This window comes from Rhizophagus irregularis, chromosome 2, assembly GCF_026210795.1.
Source record: "Rhizophagus irregularis chromosome 2, complete sequence".
In the NCBI taxonomy this organism is placed as follows: Eukaryota; Fungi; Glomeromycota; class Glomeromycetes; order Glomerales; family Glomeraceae; genus Rhizophagus; species Rhizophagus irregularis.
In genome coordinates, this window is record NC_089430.1 from 2754084 (window position 1) to 2766782 (window position 12699).

The 12699-nt window shown below is 24.7% G+C and overlaps 2 protein-coding genes across 2 annotated transcripts; both read right to left on the minus strand.

Annotated features, from left to right (window-relative positions):
• Positions 1-3010: 3010 nt before the first annotated feature.
• On the minus strand, positions 3011-4480 carry OCT59_011958 (uncharacterized protein; the record flags this gene model as incomplete). The annotated part of the gene is made up of 8 exons (XM_066134133.1): positions 3011-3051; positions 3120-3143; positions 3276-3322; positions 3419-3450; positions 3539-3571; positions 3651-3682; positions 3748-3787; positions 4427-4480. The coding sequence occupies 8 exons, from the start codon at positions 4478-4480 to the stop codon at positions 3011-3013; spliced, it is 303 nt and encodes a 100-aa protein (XP_065989427.1).
• A 1422-nt stretch (positions 4481-5902) lies between these two features.
• OCT59_011959 (uncharacterized protein) lies at positions 5903-6437 on the minus strand (the record flags this gene model as incomplete). Its single annotated transcript, XM_025324007.2, has 4 exons — positions 5903-5952; positions 6032-6073; positions 6151-6162; positions 6257-6437. The coding sequence occupies 4 exons, from the start codon at positions 6435-6437 to the stop codon at positions 5903-5905; spliced, it is 285 nt and encodes a 94-aa protein (XP_025188432.2).
• Positions 6438-12699: the final 6262 nt, after the last annotated feature.

The following is a 12699-nucleotide window of genomic DNA, read 5'->3' on the forward strand; positions in this document are numbered from 1 at the left end:
ATATTAATTAAATCTCATGCGGATATGGATTATCTAAATATAAATATCATGATTCTAAATATAAATATAAATCACTTAATTTATTTTAATTTTTTTTAAAAAAAAAATCTTAGTTTGATTTCAATTAAAAATAATTAAAAATCATGTACATGTTTTGGTTATTTAAATATAAATATCAATATATTATATTTAAAAATAAACCAATTTATTATTAGCACATTCTATTGAATTTTAAAAAAATCAATTTTTTTTTTAAAAAAAAATCACATATTTAAAAATAAAACAATTATATTCTGATTAAATATTTTGCGTACATTTCTTAAAAAAAATCATAAAAAAAAATCTTGTACGTCGTACATGCAATTACTAAATATCATCCCCTTGTGATAAATAAAAAATTACGCAACACAAATTCAACACAAACTCAACACAAATTTATCAAATTTAACGAAATTTGGCTAAAATTAATAATTTTTTACCAGAATTATCAACACAAATTGAACACAAATTGAACACAAATTTCAGTCACGATTTATTTATGTCACACCCGCTATACGATGTACATGATTTCTGGCCAATCAAAATTAGGCTGATCCTTGCATCATTTAATCATTTAATCATGCACGCGTTTTTGTCTTATTTATTTTTGTTTCTTATTTCTTTATTCTTTTGTTCAATATTTTTAATTTTTTTGTCTCTTCTTTCTATTATTTCTTTAATTATATACAATATATTTACATATATTTCATAATTTATTGCTTTGCAGGTATAGAAATATTTGTTTATTAATACTAATTATTTTCATTTTTTTTTACCTCTTTGTTATTTTGTATCGTAATACTAACAATAATATCCATGTTTCCTTTATTCCTTTTTACTTGTACTTTAATACTAACGATACTAACAATACTAACAACATGTTTATTTTTTCCTTTCTCTTTATTTCTTTATTCTTTTGTTCAATTACTTTGCAGGTATAGAAATATTTATTTATTAATACTAATTATTTTAATATTAACGCGTTTTTTTTTACCTCTTTGTTACTTTATGTCGTAATACTAACAATACTATCTACGTTTCCTTTATTTCTTTTTACTTGTACTTTAATACTAACGATAATATCCATGTTTCTTTTACTCCTTTTACTGTTTCTTTAACTCTTTTTACCTTAATACTAACAATAATAACAATATTTCTTTTATCTTTATATCTAATACTAACGTTACTATAGCTGTTTCTCTTCTTTTTACGTCTAATAATATTGTTACTCTACTCTTTCTCTTTTTTACTTTTATGTATTCTGTATATATTAATAAATACTTGTAATTTTTTATGATTATATCTAATAAAACATACATTATATAAACTTATAGTACAGAAAATGAAGTATTATTTATCGAAATATTTTGAAATATTACGAAATATTAAGTTGTGTAAATCACAGAATATTACGAATCGTCAAATTATGGAACATTACGCATCATAGAATTTCGAAATATTTTAAAAAGTTGCGAAGTATTACGCAGTAAAATTACAGAATATTACGAATCGTAAAATTACGAAGCCTTGCATACAGTAATATTTCGAAATATTTTAAAAAGTTACAAAATATTACGCTTACGCAAACTTGCGGCGGGTCTGAAAACTTACGAAATATTATGTAAAATTACGAAATATTGCGAACCGCAAAATTACGGAATATTACAAATCGTAAAATTATGAAGCTTTGCATATCGTAATATTTCGAAATATTTTAAAAAGTTACGAAATATTACGCTTACGCAAACTTGCGGCAGGTCTGGAAGCTTACGAAATATTATGATGTGTAAACTTGCGCAACTTTTCGCACTATATAATTTCCTGATGTAAGTATCGCTAATCAATATTAATTTCTTCAAGGTTCTATTACTTTTTGTGTGATTTCTTAATTTCAATGGATCTTTCAGCTTCCACCACCGCTGTAGACTTTCTTTTATGGGTTATCTGTGAGGAATTAATTGATTATTGATTTTATTAGATTTTTTGGGTTTCATTGTTGCAGATTTTCTTTTACAAGTTGAGTTGCAAATAGTTGGTTTGTTAATTTTTTTTGCCAAAAGAATCGGATGCCTACAAAAAAAAGGATAAAATTTTTTAATAAAAAAACAAATTAAAAATATTATAAATATTATTAGATAAGTTTATAATAGAAACTTATCATATCAGCATGTCCAAGTTAGAGATTGGAATTGATTCTCAAAATGAGAATTGATTTAAGAATTGATTAATCGTGATTAATTAAATTTCAAGATTCGATTCTAAGATTTGATTTTCAATTTCAATTAAATTGATTCTAATCGATTTTATAAAAAAAAATTTGATTATTATTCGTAATTAAATTTGTGATGCAACAATTTTAATAGGCAAAAATCTATTTTTTTTACAGTAATTTTGCTTATTTTATATGGGCATTACTAAATCTCACCGCTGGCTTAATTTTGGCCAGAATTATAATTTGGCCAGAGTTAATTGTGTAACCTAATAAAAACTTTTTCACAAATGGGTCTGAAAGATGCCCGTTTATAAGCAAATATTCAGTTAAATCTTGTGTAACTTCACTGCATAAATCACTTATTTCGTAATGGTTAAAAGTGGTCTAAATAACCCCAAAAGTGGTAAGTTTAGTATACTTAATTGATGGATATTTGATCACTTTTAGGGTCATTTAGATCACTTTTAACCATTAATTAAAAAAACTTTTTTTTTAGGTTAAATGATTAACTCCGGCCAAATTATAATTCCGGCTGAAATTAAGCGGTGAATTAAAGTAATTTACTGTGCAATAATTAAATGAAAATAATTAATTTATATAAAATAATAAAAAATAAATAAATTAATTAAAACCTATTTCAATAAAATATTAAATGCTAAAAAAAAAAATCGAATTACTGCGCCACAATAATAAATTCAATTTTTTAATTTGATTTTCGATTAATCGATTTAGATTCGATTTTCAATTAATTCAATTTTGCTAGAATCGATTCCATTCTACTAAAGCCAAAGAACTGATACCTACAAAAAAAAGAGAGATTAAAAAAAATAAATTAAAAAACGTTTCAAATTTTCGAATTAAAACTTACCGGACTCAAGTCCCAAAGCCGACCCTCCAAAAAAAAATTAAAAAAAAATTTTTTAAGAAAAAATTTTGAACCATTGAGCCCATGTGTTGAAGAACTAGCAGCCTACAAAAAGAAGAAAACCGGAATGTAATATATTTCATTGAAAGTATTATTTACAAAAAGTCAAAAACTTCCTTATTGAATTTCCTTCCTTATAATCCAAGCTGGCATTTTACAAAAAAATATAAAAAGAGATGTTAGTTTGTTCTGATATTTAAATAAAAACCATCTTCCTCCTTCCCCCTTTCCCTATTTTTTACCTTAAAGTCCAGTTTGTATCCAAGCCAGTGTCCTATAAATAAAAACAACGAAAAAGAAATGTTAGTTCATTTCTTAAATTCAAAATAAAAAATTCCTCCTTCCTCTTTCCCATTTCTTACCTTAAAGTCCGGTTTCATATTCAAGCCAACGCCCTACAAAAAAAAATAATGAAAGAAATATTAAAACATTTCTTAAATTAAAAAAGATCAAAAAAGTCCAACTCTTTCTTACCTTAAAGTCCGGTCCATTCTGGCTGGCAATTCCTACAAAAAAAAAGAAATTTTAGTAAAACATTTTTACAAAGTTAAATTTTAAAAAAAGCCCTTGCCTTCAAAGCCAAAATGAAGCCAAAGGAGCTTATCTATGTACTTAAAGACTGAAGCAGAAACAAATAAAATGCCATTTGCGAAAATTTTTTTTTTAAAAAAAATAAAATCATATATTTATTTGTTTTTATTCAAGAGAAATCAAAGTCAAAAGGATCCTAAAAAAGTCTAAAAAAAGGGTTAAATATTAACTTTTTTGACTATTTTTGGATGAATGGCTGAATATTCCTTTTTTGACTAGTAAATAAAAAACTAACTTTATTTATTAATATTGCGTCAATAAAATTTCAGGTATAAATTAATACTGTAAATTAACTTTATTAATTCATATTGCAATTGCGTCATTACATATAAACAGATTAATAAGAATATTAAATAAAATCTTTGATCCCTATATTAGGAAATATTAACAATAGAGGAGGTGATTGAATGACGCAAGTCTTTTTTAGAAGAAATTTTAATTTAATTTATTTATTTATTTTTTGTATAAGCTTTTTATTTCATTTGTATTTACGTTAATATCAAATTCTATAAAATAGTAATAAAGATGTCTAAGCGAAAATTTGGTAAGTAAAAAAATCATAAAAAATTTCCATTCATTTGCTTTATATATTTTTATCGATAGAATTAGTTGTTCCAAAAGAATTATCCATCAAAAGTATGTTACATAAATTCACTAACATTTGGTTCTGCAAAAAATATTAAAATTTTAACCAGTTCTATTATTTTACTCATATTGTTTTTTTAGATTCTTCAAGCAATAAAATTACAACAAAAAAAAATCATTACTGGTGCGCAAACTATTAATGTGTTAAGGTATGAAACACTTGGAAAAAGTAAAGATGGGAAAATTAGTTGTATTAGTTGTATGAGCTAATCACCAGCAGATAAGTGAATGAATCATCATTATTTCGCAATGATGAACCTTAAAAGGAACCAACTTTTAAGGTTAAGTAATTCATTATCTTAATTGTGTGTGGCTATTCAGTTCATGAAAATATTTTATATACAGATACGAGACCCCAGACCCCATCTTAAATTTATAAAGATGAAGAATGGTCATATAAATAGTTGCATTATCAATTATTGTACAAATTGTGAAAATATGTCAGTTATTGTATAATTTTGTAGACAGAATGGTTTTTACTTTGCATGAAGTTTGCACAATATTAGTTATTGTTCACTTATTGTACATATAAATGATCAATTATCATACAATTTCAATTTTTATAACCAATAATATACAATCGCAAAAATTTGTTTATTTTATTGTACATTTTCTGAATATATTCAATATGATTTGCGTACAAACTGTTTTTATAGGGCATGTTTTATAGTAGAAAATCCAAACATTAAAGAAAACCCGATGTCAATTCATTATAAAACAAACTGTCATATATCTTATAGGCATGATTTTTATTAATAATGAAAGACATTAAAACTCATCTTAAAAATTTATCAAACAAATCATTTTTACAACTAGTTCAATCATTATTTTTTGCAATAGTATCGGATCACGCTTTGGACTTTTTTATTTAGGAGTTCTAGTAATTCTAACAAATCTTGATCACGTATTGCATCTATTCCTTGATCATACTAATAGCGCACGGTTATATAACGTTATGGCAGTTTTTATTCCTATTGATTGCATATTTCATAATTTAGGATTTAATAAATCTATAATGATGAAAAAACTTAATAAGTTAATGTATTATCACGTTATAAAAAGCATGATTTTTTAAGTATAATATATAAATAAACTTATTTAAATAAATAAAAATAAAAAAATAAGAAAAAAAAATATAAAACATTGCTTTAAAATCTTAACCAATTAGCTGAATTATCTATAAAATAACCACACAAATATTAAATCCGTATGAATTCAAGAAGTAGAAGATTTCTCCATTTAATGTATTTAATGGAGGACAATCTCTATTTCTCAATGGCGTCACGATATTTGATTTGAGTTTTCTTAAGAAAATAATACTTAAAATAATAAAACTAACGATTTTAAATTTAATGGTTCTATAACACACTAGTACTACTCATCCGTTGTATAACCTTAATAATGTTAGCTAGGGAAGCATCACAAAAAACCATATTCACGTGAATGTTGTCATAAATTAAATTATAAGAATTTACTTATCTAATTCTAATCTATTTAAAATCCTTAATAAGTTCCTCTTGGTCTTTAGGCGAATTAAGATCTATAATAAAAGATAATATTTATTAAGCATATCCATTATTAATATAAATAATATAATATTATTTTGAATATATACTTACTATTATTAGGTATCTCGAAATCGTAAGGTTTGCTATGAAATGCTATAAAGAAATTATTTAAAAGTTACTACCATACTATATGAGGAGACATAAAAATACAAATCATAATTATTATTTACCTTCTTGTTCTTCTGTTGATATTAATATAAAAATAATAACATAGTGATTTTTGAATAATTATTTATTTAAAAATAATAAAAAGGCTTTTTTATATTAATATCTTACCTTCAGTTGCATTTCTTGGTTCTGGTAAATTTTCAAATTGATGAAGTTTACTAGTTGATAATGAATGTAGCTTGGAACTTGAACTTAAATTCGAACTTGAACTTGAAATTTGAGATGAATTATTATATTCTAAAGTATTAAATTCATTTGCATTATCATTATTGTAAGAATCTTTTGTCATTTTTCGAATTTCTTTAACAATAGTACCTGCATCAGGTCTTTTTAATGGGTCAGCATCCCAACATTGTTTCATTAGTTCTTTATATTTTGATGGAATTTCTGTTCTAATTTTTGGTCTCATACCATTAACTATTCTCATTGCAAGATCATAATCATGTTCGTAATTATTAAAGGGGGTTTGCCCTGATGAAATTTCCCACATAAGTATACCAAAACTATAAATATCAGATGCGAAAGTATATTCTTTTCCAATTATAACATCAGGTGCTATATAAGGAAGATTTCCATATATACTTTTTGATGGTTTATCAGCGGGCCCACAAAATCCAAAATCACTTATATACCAACAATCCTTATATTGTGAATATAAAATATTTCCGGAATGTAAATCTCGATGTACCGCTCCATAAAAATGAATGCTATATAGTGCTCTAATAATCCCAAAAACTATATTTATTTTTCCTTTCCATGTATGTTGATGCTGCATATATTTTCTTAAATCTGTATCCATTAAATGCATTACAAGCATATAATCCCCATTTGTTGAATCTTGAGTTAAACCATAACATCTGGCAAGGCGATTATATTTATTACCTAATGTTAAATGTGATTTTGCCTAAAAAATTTTTAAAAACAATATTTGTTACATATTTTTAAAATTTATAAAATTAAAATTATATTTAAATTATTACTTCATCAAACCAACTTCTATTAGCATTTTCAACATTTTCTAATTTTTTAAGTATTACTTTAAAAGTTTTTGATCTTTTTAATTGTTGTTCCTTAGAATTCCATTCAATATAATATCCATCAATCCAATTTGCTGAATAAATCTCAGAACATCCACCTTTAGTTATATATTTAATATTTCGTAAATTATTGTATGGTATCCATTCAATTATTTTATCTGGGCGAAATGTATCTATTTGACATTCTTGTATTAAATAATCAACATTGTTATTTCCAGATGTCCAGTTTGAAAAATTATTTTTTAAATAGGTTCGAACACAATGTTCACAATATAGTGTAGCCAAACACTCTAAAGCACAATTTTCACATAGTCTTTTTGTTCCTTCATTATATAAAACTTTAAAATAATCATAGTCTTCTGTTATTATTTTTATTGCTTCCCATTTTTCATCCTTTGTAAGAGATTCATCGTCAAGAATTGTTTGTTTTATAAATTCATATTGTTTTGTTACGTCATTGTGAATGTAAGAATCTGTTAATGCTTCAGCTCTTTGAATTGCAGCATAAACAAGTTCATCATTTCTACTAATATTAGTATTAGCCATAATAAATTATATAAATTTGCAAAGAAAAATATATATTAACTTTGAAATTGCAAAGAGAAAAAATAATAAGATAACGGAATTTTTATATTATTAACCCTTAAAGTGTTTTGCAGCTAAATTTGGCTGCGATTTACCACTACTCATGTGCCGATCTAAACTGTAATACAATGAAATTCCATGGAATCCTCTGCAGAAATCCTGAAAATTCCGCGGAATTTAGAACAATAGCTATCATTTAAGGGATAGGAGTATAAACTCCGAGATTCTCCCACACCAATTGCCAATCAGTTTGTCATGTCTGTCGTACAAGTTATAACTTATTTCAGGCGAAGATTTTTTTTTTTAATTTTGACCGAAAATAAATTTAGGATCAGGAAAATAGTATTTTTTATAAAATTGACATACAAAAAAGGCTTGAATATAATATAACGTAATTAAAATTATTAATTTTACATCCAAGCAAGTAGCCTGCACCACAATTATTATTATTTATGTACTACTATGTATAAAATTATGAATATTTTTATTTATTTTTTTAAAAAATTGTTTAATAAGATCGGTTCAAATTTAAATGTTTGCATATAATGTACTGTACATGCTATTAAATCTGTCAAATTCAGTCAACATGCAAAACACGTTCGTAAAATATATTTGTTTAAAAATAAAAAAAAGAGACAACGTGGATTTAGAACGTGACTCGTGGCGTTAACAAATCACATTTGTAACATAAAAAACGCAACGAATTGCATCGTTTTCTTCACCTTTTCAAGAAACCAATAGAGCCCAACTTTGTTCTCTTATAGGGAATTTTAAATAATGAAATTAAAGTACACAATCTTACATATTTAAACGTCAATATTTTCCGGTGGGTCATAATAACGAAAAGTAAAATACCGATTGATGAATATATTGTATACTATATAATTATATAATTGGTAAAAAAAAAATGTAGATGGAATATTTGCCAAAAGTGAATTGGATAACAGATTAAAAAGTTTAATTAATTTAAACTATTTATATAACTGGTAAGTAAAAATCATACATAATTAACTGCACGAATAGGACAACCAAAAATTTTTTTATGGTTAGGTAATTTATTTTCATTATATTCAAATTTATATAATTAAATTTATAACGTAAATCTCTAAATTTCGGATTTGAACTGTAAATAGTAAATTTTTTAAAGAAAAATCTCAGATATTTAATAAAAACTATGAATCAACCTTTGCGGCTTTGCCTTTTTGATTATAATTGACGTTTGTTTATAAGCGATAAGCTGTTTTAATAGTAACTAATAATTATCAAAACGTATTGACAGTAATTTTGATTTTTGTAATTTAATGTTCATGAATCATGACGCGTTATAAAATAATTCACGTAAATGTGATGATTCATAGTAAAATGAAATTCACGTAAATGTGATGATTCATAGTAAAATGAATCAAATTAATTGTAATAAAATAGTTTTTACTGTATTTAATTATGATATAAAATATGATAACGATTTTCAAAATTTAAAGATATAATTCTATATATCATGTTTTATAGTAGAAAATCAAACATTAAAGAAAACCCGATGTCAATTTATTATAAAACAAGCAGTTATATACAGTATCTTACAGGAATGATTTTTATTAATAATGAAAGGTATTAAACTCATCTTATAAATTAATCAAACAAATCATTTTTACTACTAGTACAATCATTATTTTTTGCAATAGTATCGGATCACGCTTTGACCTTTTTATTTAGGGGTTCTAGTAATTTCAACAAATCTTGATCACGTATTGCATCTATTCCTTGATCATAGTATACTAATAGCGCACGGTTATATAACGTTATGGCAGTTTTTATTCGCTATTGATTGCATATTTCATAATTTAGGATTTAATAAATCTATAATGATGAAAAAAGCTTAATAAGTTAATGTATTATCACGTTATAAAAAGAATGATTTGTTAAGTATAATATATATAAATAAATTTATTTAAATAAATAAAAATAAAAAAAATAAGTTATTACACGCAAAAAAATATAAAAAAAAATATAAAACATTGCTTAAAATCTCGACCAATTAACTGAATTATCTATAAAATAACCTCACAAATATTAAATCCGTATGAATTCAAGAAGTAGAAGATTTCTCCATCAATCTCTATTTCTCAATGGCGTCACGATATTGATGAACTTAACAAATAAAATTCTCAAAAAATAATACACAAAATAATAAAACTAACGATTTTAAACATGATATTTAATGGTTCTATAACATACTAGTACTACTCATCCGTTGTATAACCTTAATAATGTTGCTAGGGAAGCATCACAAAAAACCATATTCACGTGAATGTTGTCATAAATTAAGAATTTACTTATCTAATTCTAATCTATTTAGATCCTTAATAAGTTCCTCTTGTTCTTTAGACGAATTGAGATCTTCAACTAATATAATAAAAGATAATAATTATTAAGCATATCCATTATTAATATAAATAATATAATGTTATTTTAAATATCATATACTTACTATTATTAGGTATCTCGAAATCGTAAGGTTGGCTATGAAATGCTATAAAGAAATTATTTAAAGTTACTACCATACTATGTGAGGAGACATAAAAATACAAATCATAATTATTATTTACCTTCTTGTTCTTCTGTTGATATTAATATAAAAATAATAAACATAGTAATTTTTGAATAATTATTTATTTAAAAATAATAAAAAGGCTTTTTTATATTAATATCTTACCTTCAGTTGCATTTCTTGGTTCTGGTAGATTTTCAAATTGATGCAGTTTACTAGTTGATAATGAATATAGTAGCTTGGAACTTGAACTTAAATTCGAACTTGAACTAGAAATTTGAGATGAATTATTATATTCTAAAGTATTAAATTCATTTGCATTATCATTACTGTAAATATCTTTCATCATTTTTTCAATTTCATCACAAAGAGTATCTGCATTAGGTCTTTTTAATGGGTCGGCATCCCAACATTGTTTCATTAGTTCTTTATATTTTGATGGAATTTCTGTTCTAATTTTTGGTCTCATACCATTAACAATTTTCATTGCAAGATCATAATCATGTTCATAATTATTAAAGGGTGTTTGTCCTGATGAAATTTCCCACATAAGTATACCTAAACTATAAATATCAGATGCGAAAGTATATTCTTTTCCAATTATAACTTCAGGTGCTATATAAGGAAGATTTCCATATATACTTTTTAATGGTTTATCTGCGGGTCCACAAAATCCAAAATCACTTATATACCAAGAATCATTAGACTTCGAATGTAAAATATTTCCAGAATGTAAATCTCGATGTACCGCTCCATAAAAATGAATGTTATAAAGTGCAAAAATAATCTTATCAACTATATTTATTTTTTCTTTCCATGTATGTTGTTGCTGCATATATTTTCTTAAATCTGTATCCATTAAACGCATTACAAGCATATAATCTCCGTTTATTGAATCTTGAGTTAAACCATAACATTTGGTAAAGATAGCTTGTTTATTACTTAATGTTAAATGTGATTTTGCCTACAAATATTTTTAAAAACAATATTTGTTACATATTTTAAAATTTATAAAATTAAAATTATATTTAAATTATTACCTCATCAAACCAACTTCTATTAGCATTTTCAACATTTTCCAATTTTTTAAGTATTACTTTAAAAGTTCCTGATGATCTTTTTAATTGTTGCTCCTTAGAATTCCATTCAATATAACGTCCATCAATCCAAATTGCTGAATAAATCTCAGAACATCCACCTTTAGTTATATATTTAATATCTTGTAAATTATTATATGGTATCCATTCAATTACACGATCTGGGCTAAATGTTTCCATTTGACATTCTTGTATTAAATTATCAATATTACTATTTCCAGACGTCCAGTTTGAAAAATTATTTTTTAAATAGGTTCGAACACAATGTTCACAATATAATGTAGCTAAACACTCTAAAGCACAATTTTCACATAGTCTTTTTGTTCCTTCATTAGTTTTAACTTTAATATAATCATAATCATTTGTTATTATTTTTATTGCTTCCCATTTTTCATTTTTTGTAAGAGATTCATCATCAAGAATTGTTTGTTTTACAAATTCAAAACGTTTTGTTACGTCATAATTGCGAATGTAAGGATCTGTTAATGCATCAGCTCTTTGAATTGCATCATTAACAAATTCTCGTCTAATAGTGGCCATAATAAATTATATAAATTTCCTCAAAGAAAAATATATTAACTTTGAAATTGCAAAAAGAGAAAATAATGAGATAACGGAATTTTTATATTATTACAGGAGTATAAACTCCGAAATTCTCCCACGCCAAATTGCCAATCAGTTTGTCATGTCTGTCGTACAAGTTATAACTTTATTTCAGACGAAGATTTTTTTTTAATTTTGGCCGAAAATAAATTTAAGATCAGGAAAATAATATTTTTTTAAATTGACATACAAAAAAGGCTTGAATACAACATAACGTAATTAAAATCATTAATTTTACATCCAAGCAAGTAGCCTGCACCACAATTATTATGTATGTATTTATGTATAAAATTATGAATATTTTTATTTATTTTTTTTTAAAAAAAAATTGTTTAATAAGATCGTTTCAAATTTAAATATATATTGCATATAATATGTTTGCATATAATGTACATACTATTATTAAATCTGTCAAATTCAGTCAACATGCAAAACACGTTCGTAAAATATATTTGTTTAAAAATAAAAAAAAAAAGAGTCAAACGTGGATTTAGAACGTGACTCGTGGCGTTAACAAATCACATTTGTGACACAAAAAACGCAACGAATGCATTGATTGCATCGTTTTCTTCACCTTTTCAAGAAACCAATAGAGGCTATATAGCCCAACTTTGTTCTCTTATAGGGAATTTTAAATAATAAAATTAAAGTACGCAATCTTACATATTTAAACGTCAATAT